This window comes from Hyaena hyaena, unplaced genomic scaffold (assembly GCF_003009895.1).
Source record: "Hyaena hyaena isolate Hyena2069 unplaced genomic scaffold, ASM300989v1 scaffold_207, whole genome shotgun sequence".
Taxonomy (NCBI): Eukaryota; Metazoa; Chordata; class Mammalia; order Carnivora; family Hyaenidae; genus Hyaena; species Hyaena hyaena.
The window spans coordinates 951,621-963,833 of record NW_024080836.1 but is presented as its reverse complement, the minus strand read 5'-3'; the positions used below and the strand labels follow the sequence as shown (position 1 = coordinate 963,833).

The 12,213-nt window shown below is 36.7% G+C and overlaps 1 protein-coding gene across 1 annotated transcript in view; it reads right to left on the bottom strand.

Annotated features, from left to right (window-relative positions):
- Positions 1 to 12,213, bottom strand: part of SLC38A11 (solute carrier family 38 member 11) — a 51,561-nt gene that overhangs the window by 14,015 nt on the left and 25,333 nt on the right. Inside the window, exons 7-8 of the mRNA XM_039242004.1 lie at positions 3,125 to 3,195; positions 2,268 to 2,429 (exon numbers count right to left, since the gene is read on the bottom strand). Coding sequence (XP_039097935.1) covers positions 2,268 to 2,429; positions 3,125 to 3,195 — 233 coding nt within the window. The remainder of the gene's footprint in view (positions 1 to 2,267; positions 2,430 to 3,124; positions 3,196 to 12,213) is intronic.

The following is a 12,213-nucleotide window of genomic DNA, read 5'->3' as shown; positions in this document are numbered from 1 at the left end:
AAATAGAGGGAGCTAATGGGGGCCCAGAAGTCGTGGGGGCAAAAAGCTTCCCAATACAAACAATACTTGGGCCTGTGTATTTCCTAAATATAACATGCTTACATTTTAAAATTTTGGTCACATTTTCCAGACTGAATAGAAAATCCGATATAAAGTCACACACTCCTATTCTGTTTAAATAGAAAACAAAACTATAGTTCTGTCCTTTTTTTTTTTCTTTAAAAAGCTAAATAACCTGTCTCTGTCAAGACTCTAATGACTCTCTGCCCCTCCTCCTATCTATTAGAACAAATGTACATTACTTTCTAGTGTCCTTTCGGGCAGAAGGGATGAAACCACAAAAGAGTGGTGGCAGAGACTTGTTTCAAGGTTGACTGAAAAGAATCTGCCATTCTGAGAAAAGAGGACTGAAGGCCCCTCTTCGCTAACCTTCGCTAAAAAATGGGTCCTGCACCTTTTCAAAAGTGCCTAGCAATGTCAACAACAACCTGGAGTCCTTACTGCCTCACAAGGTGAAATTTATCTACTAAAAGGGAAAAGAAAAAGAAGCATGCAGTATGCACAGATAAGACCAAATTTGCCTAAAATGAAACAGCCTGAAGGAACAATGTCAGCTTATTCCAGCTCGAGTATATTTTTGGGAATTATAGCTAGGTTAAAAAAAAGCACAAAAACCCAGTCCCAAACCAACCTGTCAACTTTGTTATATAAAGATTTAATTATATCTAAGCAATTACCACTGATAACAACATTAGGAAGGTGTGACTAAGAAAAAGGATTTATGTCTTACAGAGAAGGCATTTAAAAACCAAGGTTTCATACAGACTGGAGCCTACAGGCCATTCACCTTGGCAAATGATGTAGCAATAGTGATCTATGGCAGTGTTCTGAAACACGATTTTTATCAAGATGTTCAAGATCACTTTGTTACTGCAGTCTCATGGCACATGCATATATTACATTTTTGATGGCATTGGAATTATGCTAACCACTTTGTTTTGAAGGCATTTTTACTTTTTTATTTGAAAAATCTCTGCCTATAATCATAGTCACCAGTAACCTCTATTTGAAACAATGCACCATTCATTCAAGACTACCTAGTGTCATCTGACAACTAAGCGAAGAGGGACTGGAGGATAAGAGACAGCTTTTAATGGGTCACACTTGACCAAAATGGGGTAGTCAGCAAGAGAGAATGGAAAGAAAATTGGACTGGGAGTCAGGAAACTTGTTTTCTACTTTGTCACCATCCAGCTTGGGCAAGTTCCTTCACCTCTTTGTGTTCTAAGCAGGGGGTAAAACTAGTTATTCCACTTGCCTTCATAAGGTTGTTTCAAGGTCAAATGAGATAATAGACCTGCAAAAGCTGTGACATGTTTGAATCACAGCATTTAGCAGGCTGTCAGATTACCCTGGATATTACACTACACGGAGGAGTGAGTGCCCAGGTCAAAGGAAGCAGAAGAAATAGCCATTCAGCTGTTGTGCCTGGGTGAACAGGGAAAAGAGAAGTAAATTCAGTGTGGAGTGGTGCTGTGGGGGAAGGCGGGAAGGAAGGGAGAGTCTGGTTCTGTGAGAAAGATGATGTTTTGTATTTAAGGTAAGAACAGGACAACTAAGTATGTATGTCCTGCAGGCAAGAGACTGGAAATGAAAAGAAAGATCTGGACTGGAGTTTAAAACAAGGACAATCTCCAGGGAATTTGTTGAGAGAAAAGAAGGCAACTTGCCTAAGCCAGTTAATGGACGGGGATTGGGTGGGGGGAGAAGGGGAGAGGCGGTAGGAGAAAGCAGACAGCAATCACTCTGGGAATAAAAAAAGATATGCACAGAGTGAATGATGATATGGTAGTGCTCCCTCTCCTGTGGGAGAAAAGACAGGCTGTTCGGAACCGTTAAGTAATTCACAGAGGTGCATGAGAATCAAAACCAAGAAGATTATTCACTTTGAAGAGTGGGAAGATATTGGTATTTCTGAAAGTGAAGTTGCAGGGAGCAGTGGGGAGGGAAGCCAGAATTCAAGTGCTTTTAAGTGAAAGCATGGAAGAAGAGAGAGAATGAACTACAGAAATAAGTTTAGCAGTTTAAAAGGGAGAAAATCACAAAACAGAAACAGCAGAGGCAGGAAGGTAGAGAGGAGAGAATGGGAGAAGAGATTAGTGATAACTTGAAGTAGAATGTTAGGTATAATTGTACCCAAAATGAGAAGTGATGGAACCACTCCACGTGAATAACACAATATGATGAGACAGAATCTCTCATTTTACCTTGGGTGTAGCCAGTAAATGTCAAGTATCCGCATGTAGCAAAGAGAATACTGATAAATACAGAAGCCAAGGTGGACACGTGGATGATGCGAGACCACTTAGCTACCGTGGGGTCTTCCAAAGAACCGTAAACTAAGAAGCAGTTATGGTGGCAAATAAATGCTGAAAACAAAAACAAAAGCAAAAACAAAACAAAAAAAGAGCATCATTAAAGCAAACACTAAGGTTTTCTTTTTCTTCTGAAAAGTCGGAGATGTATACAACTTTGGAATGCTACTGAAGTTCAAATACATTAATTTACTAGCTATGTCAGAAAATAACTTTTCTAACAGCTTTAAGAACAAGAAATTTCACTTCACTTCACTGTATTTAGGCTTATGTAGTCTCTTCATGTCACTCTTGATAAAAACCAGGCCTATCCAACTTTTCTCTCGTATTTTCCATTTCCTACTGGCCTCCCAGTTTTAAGGGAAATCTAAACAACACTATATTTCCAGTCCATGGCTTCATTTCCAATCTGGGATATAACAGAGTAGCTTTAGACATCTGGCCAATTTGTAATACTTTGTGTGCAAGGTTTTGAAGAAGCACATAACACTTGCTAGATTTTCAAGTTAAGAAATAAGATGACTTTAATGAGTTTTCTGCATGAGGAAGAGTCTTGTCCAAATTAAATCAAATTTTAGTGATGAGGGAGAAGAATTTGAGCCTAATTTTATGTTGGCACAAACTAGATCATATGCTGCTAATAGGAAGTCTAAAACTTAGGACATCTGCTCTCCAGACACAAATATGAAACTTTTTCATTATACAGAAGATTCCATATTGAGAAAGGGCCTTTGAAACCATATACTCACCGAATGACATAACACCAACAGCCTGAATGGCGTTGGGCTTTGCAAATACCCAGGCATCTTCTGTTCTTGGTCTAGAAGACAAATCAGGTATTTAATGAATGATCAAACATAAGCCTAAGCATGTGAGAGAACACAAAATGGTGTCACACTAAAAACTGAGTCAGAAATTAATAAGGGGCTCCCATTAATCATCCTTAATTGTAAATAATTTCTCAGGAACCTGAATGTAATGGTAACCTCGGTCCTCTAAAATGCATGTCAAATGCTTGGAAAGACTATTTTTACATATGTAAAATATCCACTGACTACTTAACTTTGTGACTTTACTTACTCATCAACTTAACAAGAAACATTGATGCACCCATCATTTAAGAGACTCACTGAAGGAAATACAGAAATTAATAAGGCAATGTTCTTCTCAGCCAATACTTCCCTTCATTAGCCTTTAACTCATTCTCCAGGCTCATCCTACCCAAGGGAAATTCATAGTTGGCACTACAGTTTACTGAAGAAGGTGGACATGGACTAATATTAATTGAGGATGTACTTAACTGTATTCTGGGAACTATGCTATGATATCTCAATCTCCGTAATAACACTTAAGAGTTACTTAAAGAGTCATTAAATGGTGACATTAAAGAGTCATTAATGGTGACATTAAAGAGTCACCATTTAATACATTAGGAAAGTGAAGCTCTGGGTGGTGGTATAACTTGTCAAGCTTCCACAGATAGTAAGTGAAGAAGTTGAGATTTGCTGCCCATCTCTTTCATACTGAACTGTGAGTGGCCTCAAATTCTCATGTGTGGAAATTCTTTTTTTTTTTTAATTATGACTTCTATTTATTTAAATGTTTTTTATTTATTTCTGAGAGAGAGAGAAAGAGAGACAGCATGAGCAGGGGAGGGGCAGAGAGAAAGGGAAATACAGAATCCGAAGCAGGTTCCAGGCTCTGAGCTGTCAGCACAGAGCCTGACGCAGGGCTCAAACCCATGAACCGTGAGATCATGACCTGAGCCGAAGTTGGACGCTTAACCGACTGAGCCACCCAGGCGCCCCAACGTGTGGAAATTCTTCTTAAAGATGTTTTGGAAATCCATGAACTTTAAATTACCTAAAAATCCTATTTCTTGGCATAATTAAAATATTTGCCAGTCTGTCTATTGGCAGAGGTTGGTCCCCCTGGCTAACATATCCCTGAGTAATGGTGAAAAGCCTACGTTCCAAGGTCAGATAGCTGCAGTTAGTCTTCTGGTCCCTTCTACCTATTAGCTGTGTGACCTTAGGCAAGTTATTAACCTTTCTGTGTTTCAGCTTTGATAGGATAATAATAGTAGTAATTAATCCACTGAATTATTGTGTGAATTAACTGAGATAAAATATGTAAGTGTTCTGGAAGAGAGCCTTACATAGAGTAAATGTTCAGTAAGTGATCACTAGTATTCTCAGCTTATTATTGTTATTCATTGTCACTTAATAAAATGTAGGCAAAATGTTAAAAGATGTCCAGCTTCCGTGAAAATGAAAGGCTGGAGTGAAATCCAGAAAAATACATTAGGACAGAAGAGGGGAAAAGAGGAAGGAGGATCATAGAAAGCATAAAGGCAATAGGTGTAAACACACGTAGTTCATAAGCTTGGTATTCATTCTCTATGTAAAATAGGTACACACAAAAAAGTCTCATTTGCTTTGTCAAAGTTAGTGGGATTTATGCATTATACAAATTTCCCCCCATATGTGAAATTAGCAGTTACACCAAAGAACTAGCTGGCCTACAAGGGAGGCCTTGTGCTGTTACAGGGCTTCTGAGATTCCCAGTTTTTTGACTGGGAGCTGCTGCCACCTGCTGCCTCCACTATTCTTACTGCAGTGAACATTAACTGGGAACAGTGTACCTGTTAAATTCCAGTGTAAACATGGAAAAGTACATAGTTCGTCCATGGCTTTAAAAAAGCATATAGAAAAGCAGCATTAAAAATTACAGAAACCTGGGGGTGCCTGCGTGGCTCAGTTGATTATGCATCCAACTTCAGCTCAGGTCATAATCTCGCGGTTCTCGCGGTTCTCGAGTTTGAGTCCTGCATCAGGCTCTGTGCTGACAGCTCAGAGCCTGGAGCCTGCTTCAGATTCTAAGTCTTCCTCCCTCTGCCCCTTCCCTGCCCATGCTCTGTCTCTCTATCTCTCTAAAAAAATAAACACTAAATTTAAAAAAAAATCACAGAAACTTAGAAGATTTTAAACTTTTTAATATGTTTTAAAATATCTACCTCCTCTGTTATTGTATTTGTACATGGATAATCCAACTCATTTTTCCCCTCAGGACAGATTATAGTGGTGTTCTACTTTTTAATTCTTTTATTGGTAATAAACAGGTAGGAATTTGATTTTCATTCTTCTTCTCCGCTTAAGTTTTTAAAATCTTTCCTGGCTCATATGTTTCACTGAATATATTCCTAGATAAGATAGAGTATGAAACAGTATAAAGAGATAATTTTGAATTTTTGTATTCAGCTTAATGATGTTGATTTTATAAGAGGAAAATACCCAGAAAAAGATGTTACTGATAGGAAAGCATGTGTGCCCAAATCTAGGTAAAGAGAAAGAAAGAGACATTAATTATAGCTTTCCAATGTTTTATAAAAGAGCCCAAAATTAGTTCCAGAATCAACTAGCTATACACACATGTATGCACAAGTGAGAGGCAGGGAGGTGGAGAGAAAGTTTTTTGGTATATTTTGAGATTTCTGAAAACTTGATACCCATCGTGGCTGAGAAAATGAAATTATAAACTGTTCTGATTTTAGACTAGAGATGCTGAAATACAAAATGAAATATTATCAAATGCAACAATCAATGTATCAGAAAAATTCCTGAGTAGGCAGAGTTTTTCTAATAAATGCAAGGGTTGTTCAATAACAGAAAAATCTAGTAATGTAATTCATCTCATCAACAGATTAATGGAGGAAAAAGCTTATGAGCATTTCAAAATATGTAGGAAAGCCAACAATCCAGTATTTTACTTGAAAAATATGCCAAGCAATTTTTTTTTTACCATAGTGGTTATATATATATATATATATTTTATAAACATACTAATCAAAACCAGGTATTACTGTCAACATATAAATGCATATACAAGTATAAAAGCATAAATAGGAATGATTTAAACCAACTTAAGAAAAATAGCTATCTCTGGGGAGAGAGAAATGAATTGACTTTTAAACATGATAGTCTATTGTTGGCAAATATTGAAAGTAAATACAGAAAATTATTTCAAAAATATCTAGCCCACTTACCTGCTTCATGAACTTTATATGATTACATAATATTTTATGCATAAAACCTTTCTGAATCTGAACCTAATTTTAACCTTAAATTTCCATAAATATTCTACAACTAAAACTACATTCTTCTTGTTTTCCAATCACTTATTCAATTCATTCAATTTTCAACAAATATTTGTTGGCCACTACTGATGTAGCAATGACTATTATAAATCACTGGGGATCGTGCAGAAAAAAAGATAAAAGAAAGAAGTCAACTATCTTGGTCTATATTCTATATCATAATTTAGGACAGCAGTATATAATAGTGGTTTCTGTGATGATGGAAATATACTAGATCTGTGCTTTCCAATATTGTTACCATTAACCACATGTGGCTATTGAGCCTTTGAAATTATGGCTAGTATGACAGAGGAATTCATTTTCAATTTTATTTAATTTTATCTAATTTAAATGAATAGCCGCATGTGGCTAGTTGCTACCGTATTGGACAATACAGATCTGGAAGAAGTCATATAGATAACTTTTTCCCAGAGACCTAATTATTTTCTAATATCTAAAAGAGTTAAAGAAGTTACCTAAAGAGGTTTAATTTTTTCCTATAGTGTAGCTTATGTTGTAAATTTCAGCTATTATTTACCACTTGAATTTTCTGAAAGGCAAGTAGAAGAATGGAAGAGTTGAATATAACAATAAATAGAAAGAGTACTTTGTTAATTTATGAAGAATCATGGATACCACAGAATCTTCAAAATAAAGCAAAAAGAAAAAAAATCCACAACAAATAAATAAATAAATTGAATTGTTATCATGAATACCATCATAGCAGAAAAGATATGGTACATTGTAGTCATGCTGAAATACTATAAAATATGAATCAATGAAGGGAAATTTATTTTATTATAAAGTGATTAAATTATAGGATAAATTTTTCTTTTTAAAATTTTAAAGTATAATTCACAATGAATTAATTACCTATAAGCTGGGAATGGCTTTCAAATGATCATTCAAATCCAAACATATTAATTAACATACAACTCTTGTGGAATATTTATTTTGTACAGAAGGAGGCCAGTCTTCTTCTGAAGAAATCCCCAAATAAGAACTACTCTCCAATTCCTCTTTGTTTTAGATTCTTCTATTGCTACTGTTGAAGTTTATTTCCCTGAGGAACTGAAACCAACTGCATTCACTGGTGTGTGTCTAGAGTTTGCAATGGAAGCCAATAGTTCTGAAATTAGTCCACGAAGGTCGATAGCATCTCTTCAGCAAGTGTTATTGTTACCTGCTAATGAATGGACTAGCTTTTTTACCTCTACTTGGCTCCTACCTGCTTCTTTTATTTACTGTGATTATTTTCTGGCTACGGACCAAACTGTGGTAAATACCAATAAAGGACAACTAAAACAATAATGAACTTAATTTCCTCTATGAAGGACAACCTTATTCACAACTGAGAAAAACCATATGGAATACAGAAAGCTGTAATGGAAAAAAATATAGCCTTTCAGGTCAGACAGGTTTGGATTTAAATCTTAGCATTATGACATACTAGCAGGGTGCCTTGGGGCAGATTAGTTAATGACACTGGTCTCCATTTGCTCTGCTGAACAGAAACAATATTAATAATTCGGTTTACATATCTGGCACAGGATTAAATAAGAAAATGAATAAGTGTGTTAAATAGTGGACAATCAGTGTTGGATGAGACCTCCTCACGTTCTCTCTTCCCTTATGTTATCATTAAGGTAACAATGCATGTCTTAGACTGGCTGTAAGAACCTGAAAGTACATGAAATGCAATCTTCATCATGGTATTCATAGTTCTTGAGGACCTTGAGGAAGTTGAGCTATTTTATTTAAAATAAATGAATGATTAATCTTGAGAATAGACACATATGCTACCAAATGGGCAGCCATTTGGTTGATAAGGATGAAAAAGATGAAATGGTTCATTTACACTTTGGATATTCACCAAAATATTCAGTATTCTATCCCATATACTGATTTTCCGCACAACTGGGTCTGTCAAATTGGTGCAACTTCCAGCTGTCTAGGGCCATTGTAGACAATCTTGGGGTATGTGGAGCTGCTCACCTCACTCCAGGGTTTATATCTTAGCCCAACCATCAGTCTCCCCAGCTGAGCTGGAGCTCTGTGTTGATACGATAAATTTTGCTACAGTGGTGTGGAGACTACCACCAATGGAAGATAATTAAACGTTTGAATAAAAGAGGGCATTCATTAAATCTGAAGATACTTGACATCTAAGATGAATAGAGAGGCAAACTGCCTGTTTATTTAATCACTGGATAATATCTTAGACTAATAGTTTAAAAGAAAAAAAAACAGTTTAAAATTAACCTTTTGCATTTTAAAGTTTCTATCTATACACACATGCACGCATGAACACATACACAGACTAAGGATTATTCTTATTATCTTTTGTTATATAATTTCAAATTATAGAAAGGTTTTATTCTATCTGTATTGCTCAAAGCTCTTCCTTTTGTATTTTACAAAAAATTCTTCCTTTTGTATTGTATTGGCATAGATAAAATAGAAGTACAGTGACATTTAAGTTTATTTTTTGAACACTTACCACTACCTTCTTAGAGACAGTCAGAGGCTACCTACCTGAACAGGAAACAAGAGTTTCACTTTGCAGAATTACTTGGGGGACCCGCATTTTGTTTTAATAAGGTGAAATAGCCTTACACATATTATAAACTCTTGAGGCGTGTGTGTGTGCATGTGTGTGTGTGTTTAATAGTTTTTGGAAGCAACAGGAAATAGATCACTCACAAGTTTTACCATACTGAAGACACAGTAACTTTCATTGATTGCATAAATGACAGGCAGCAATAATCAATTCCCAATTTTGGGTGCTAAAGAAATACCCAGCAAAACAAGATAAAATTTTAGTTTAGTCATTGTTTTTCACAGCTATCTCTTCCCAAAGCCCTAAATTAAGTGCCAATACATATGGTAGTTGTTCTTTCTTTTATTTCATAATCTCTTGATCAAGTAATAGCATAATAGCGGCTGTAAACTACCAGATAGGGAAGGGGATTAGATGACTCAGTGATTGGGTAAATTTTGAGATAGAAGTTTGTAACCATCCCCTGCCTATCCACCTGTACAGTAAGGTCTACTCCCTTCATGGCACCGATGCAAGCCCCACAAAAAAGGAAATATACCTTCTTTCTCTTCTCAGACCTTCTGAAAATGATATTAAAGGAATTTAAAATGGGAATACATTCATGGGGAAGGGGATAATGGAAAAGAGACATCATTGGAGAAGACATTTTGGGAACACAAAAGCAGATGCTTACGTGGTTAACTGCTGAGAATGGAAAAAGTAACAACCTCAGAGAAAGAGCTGCTGATGAAAAAGAGCTTATTCCTTTTGCAAAACTCATATGTGTGTGTGTGTGTGTAAGACTCAGAGACAACAGAAAGCTACGTGGATGCGCTGGAAAATGGAGAAAATGAAGAAAAATGAAAGATATGAGATCCTGGATATAAGGCATCTAGCACAAAAAAGAGGCTGACAGAGGGGCAGCAAACAGAAATCAGTCTATTCAGAAAGGAGCAAGGGGTAGAAGCTAGAAGACTTTGGGTAGGAGGTCTCCAAGAAAAATAAATAAATAAAATCAGTAGATTATCTAACAAGTTTCAGCATTTGAAGAAGGAGTAATAAAAATGATCAAAATCAAAAGCTAAACTAGGAGAAAATATTTGCAAAAGACACATCTCATGAAATACTGTTATCCAAAACACACAAAGACCACTTAAAACTCAATAATAAGTACACAAACAATCCAATTGAAAATGGGCCATAGAGCTTAACAGATACCTCACCAATATGTATGTATACATATATACATATGTTTACATAATGTAAATTACCAATTTGAATATGAAGATATGTGTATGTTCATATACAGATGGTAAATAAGTATATGAAAAGATGCACTACATCACATATCATCAAGGAAATGCACATTAAAACAACAATAATGAGACACCATTATACACTCATCAGAATGGCCAAAACCTAGAACACTGACAACACCAAATGCTGGTGAGGCTGTGGAGCAATAGGGACTCATTCATTGCTGGAGGGGATGCAAAATCATACAGCCACTTTGGAAGACAGCTTGATGGTTTCTTATAAAACTAATATACTCTAACCACACAATCCAGCAATTTTGCTACTTGTTATTTACCCAAATGATTTGAAAACTTCTGCTCACACAAAAACCTGCACCTGCTGTTTGTACCAGCTTTATTCATAACTGCCACAACTTGGAAGCAACCAAGACGTCCTTCAGTAGGTGAGCAGATAAATTGTGGAACATCCAAACAATAGAATATTACTCAGTGCTGAAAAGAAATGAGCGACCAAGCCATGAAAAGACACGGGGAAATCTAAAATGCATATTGCTAAGTGAAAGAAGCCACTCTGAAAAGGCTATATACATATTGTATGATTCTAACTATATTTCATTACAGAAAAGGCCAAACTATGGAGACAGAAAAAAGATCAGTGGTTGGTTGGTGTTGGAAGGTTGGGGGAAGGGGTGAATAGGCAGAGTGCAGAGGATGTGGGGTGCAGTGAAAATACTCTGCATGATAATTGAGGGTTACATGAGCTTATACATGTGTACAAACCCACAGAATGTACACCAAAAGTGACCTCTGATAGGGACTGTAGGCCTTGATGATTATGATGTACTAATCTGGATGCATCAATTATAACCAACGTACTACTCTGGTGGGGGATGTGGACAAAGGGAAAGGCTACACATGGGTGTGGTGAGTGGGATTATATCTCCATGTATTTGGATATGGTTAAAAGGAAAAATAATTTGAGAGAGATAAATCTTCATCTACTGTACGAGAAAACAGAATCCAGAAATAACAGTTACAAGCACATTATGCCGAGGTAAAGATACAGATGAAATAGAAAAGGATTCGGGGGTGCCTGGGTGGCTTAGTCGGTTAGGCGTCAGACTTTCGCCTAGGTCATGATCTCGCGGTTCGTGGGTTCGAGCCCCACGTCGGGCTCTGTGCTGACTGCCAGCTCAGAGCCTGGAGCTTGTTTCAGAGTCTGTCACTTCCTCTCTCTCTGACCCTCCCCTGCTCACGCTGTCTATCTCTCTCTCTCTCTCTCTCTCTCCAAGAAAAAAAAAGAAATAGAAAAGGATTCAGCAAAAGGTTTCTCTATTTCATTAAAAGCCATTTGTAATATTTGATTTTGTAAGAATATGTGAATGTATTATTTTGAGAAACAATAAACCCAAATAAAAGCAATACTGGGAAGAAGCAGGAAACTATAAAATGTCTTACAAAGTTTCAAATGGATCACGGCAGCATAATGGAGGCTTACCAAAAGGTTCAGATGATTTAAGGCATAATGCTTCAAGTGTTTTAATATATTTTACTATTAACACAAATAGAGACTGGCTTATAGCAATTTGCAACCTTGGTACAGCAAATTACTTCCAAAACAATGGCTGCTTCTCGTACTCAAAAAAAAAAAAAAAAAAAAATCCAGTGGGATGCTTAATTATATTCTTTTTAGAAACCTTTTGGGGGCATCTGGGTGGCTCAGTCAGTTAAGCGTCCAACTTTGGCTCGGGTCATGATCTCACGGTTCGTGGGTTCGAGCCCCGTGTCAAGCTGTGTGCTGACAGCTCAGAGCCTGGAGCCAGCTTCAAATTCTGTATCTCCCTCTTTCTCTGTCCCTCCCCTGCTCACGCTCTCTCTCTCTCTCTCTCTCTCTCTGTCTCTCTCAGA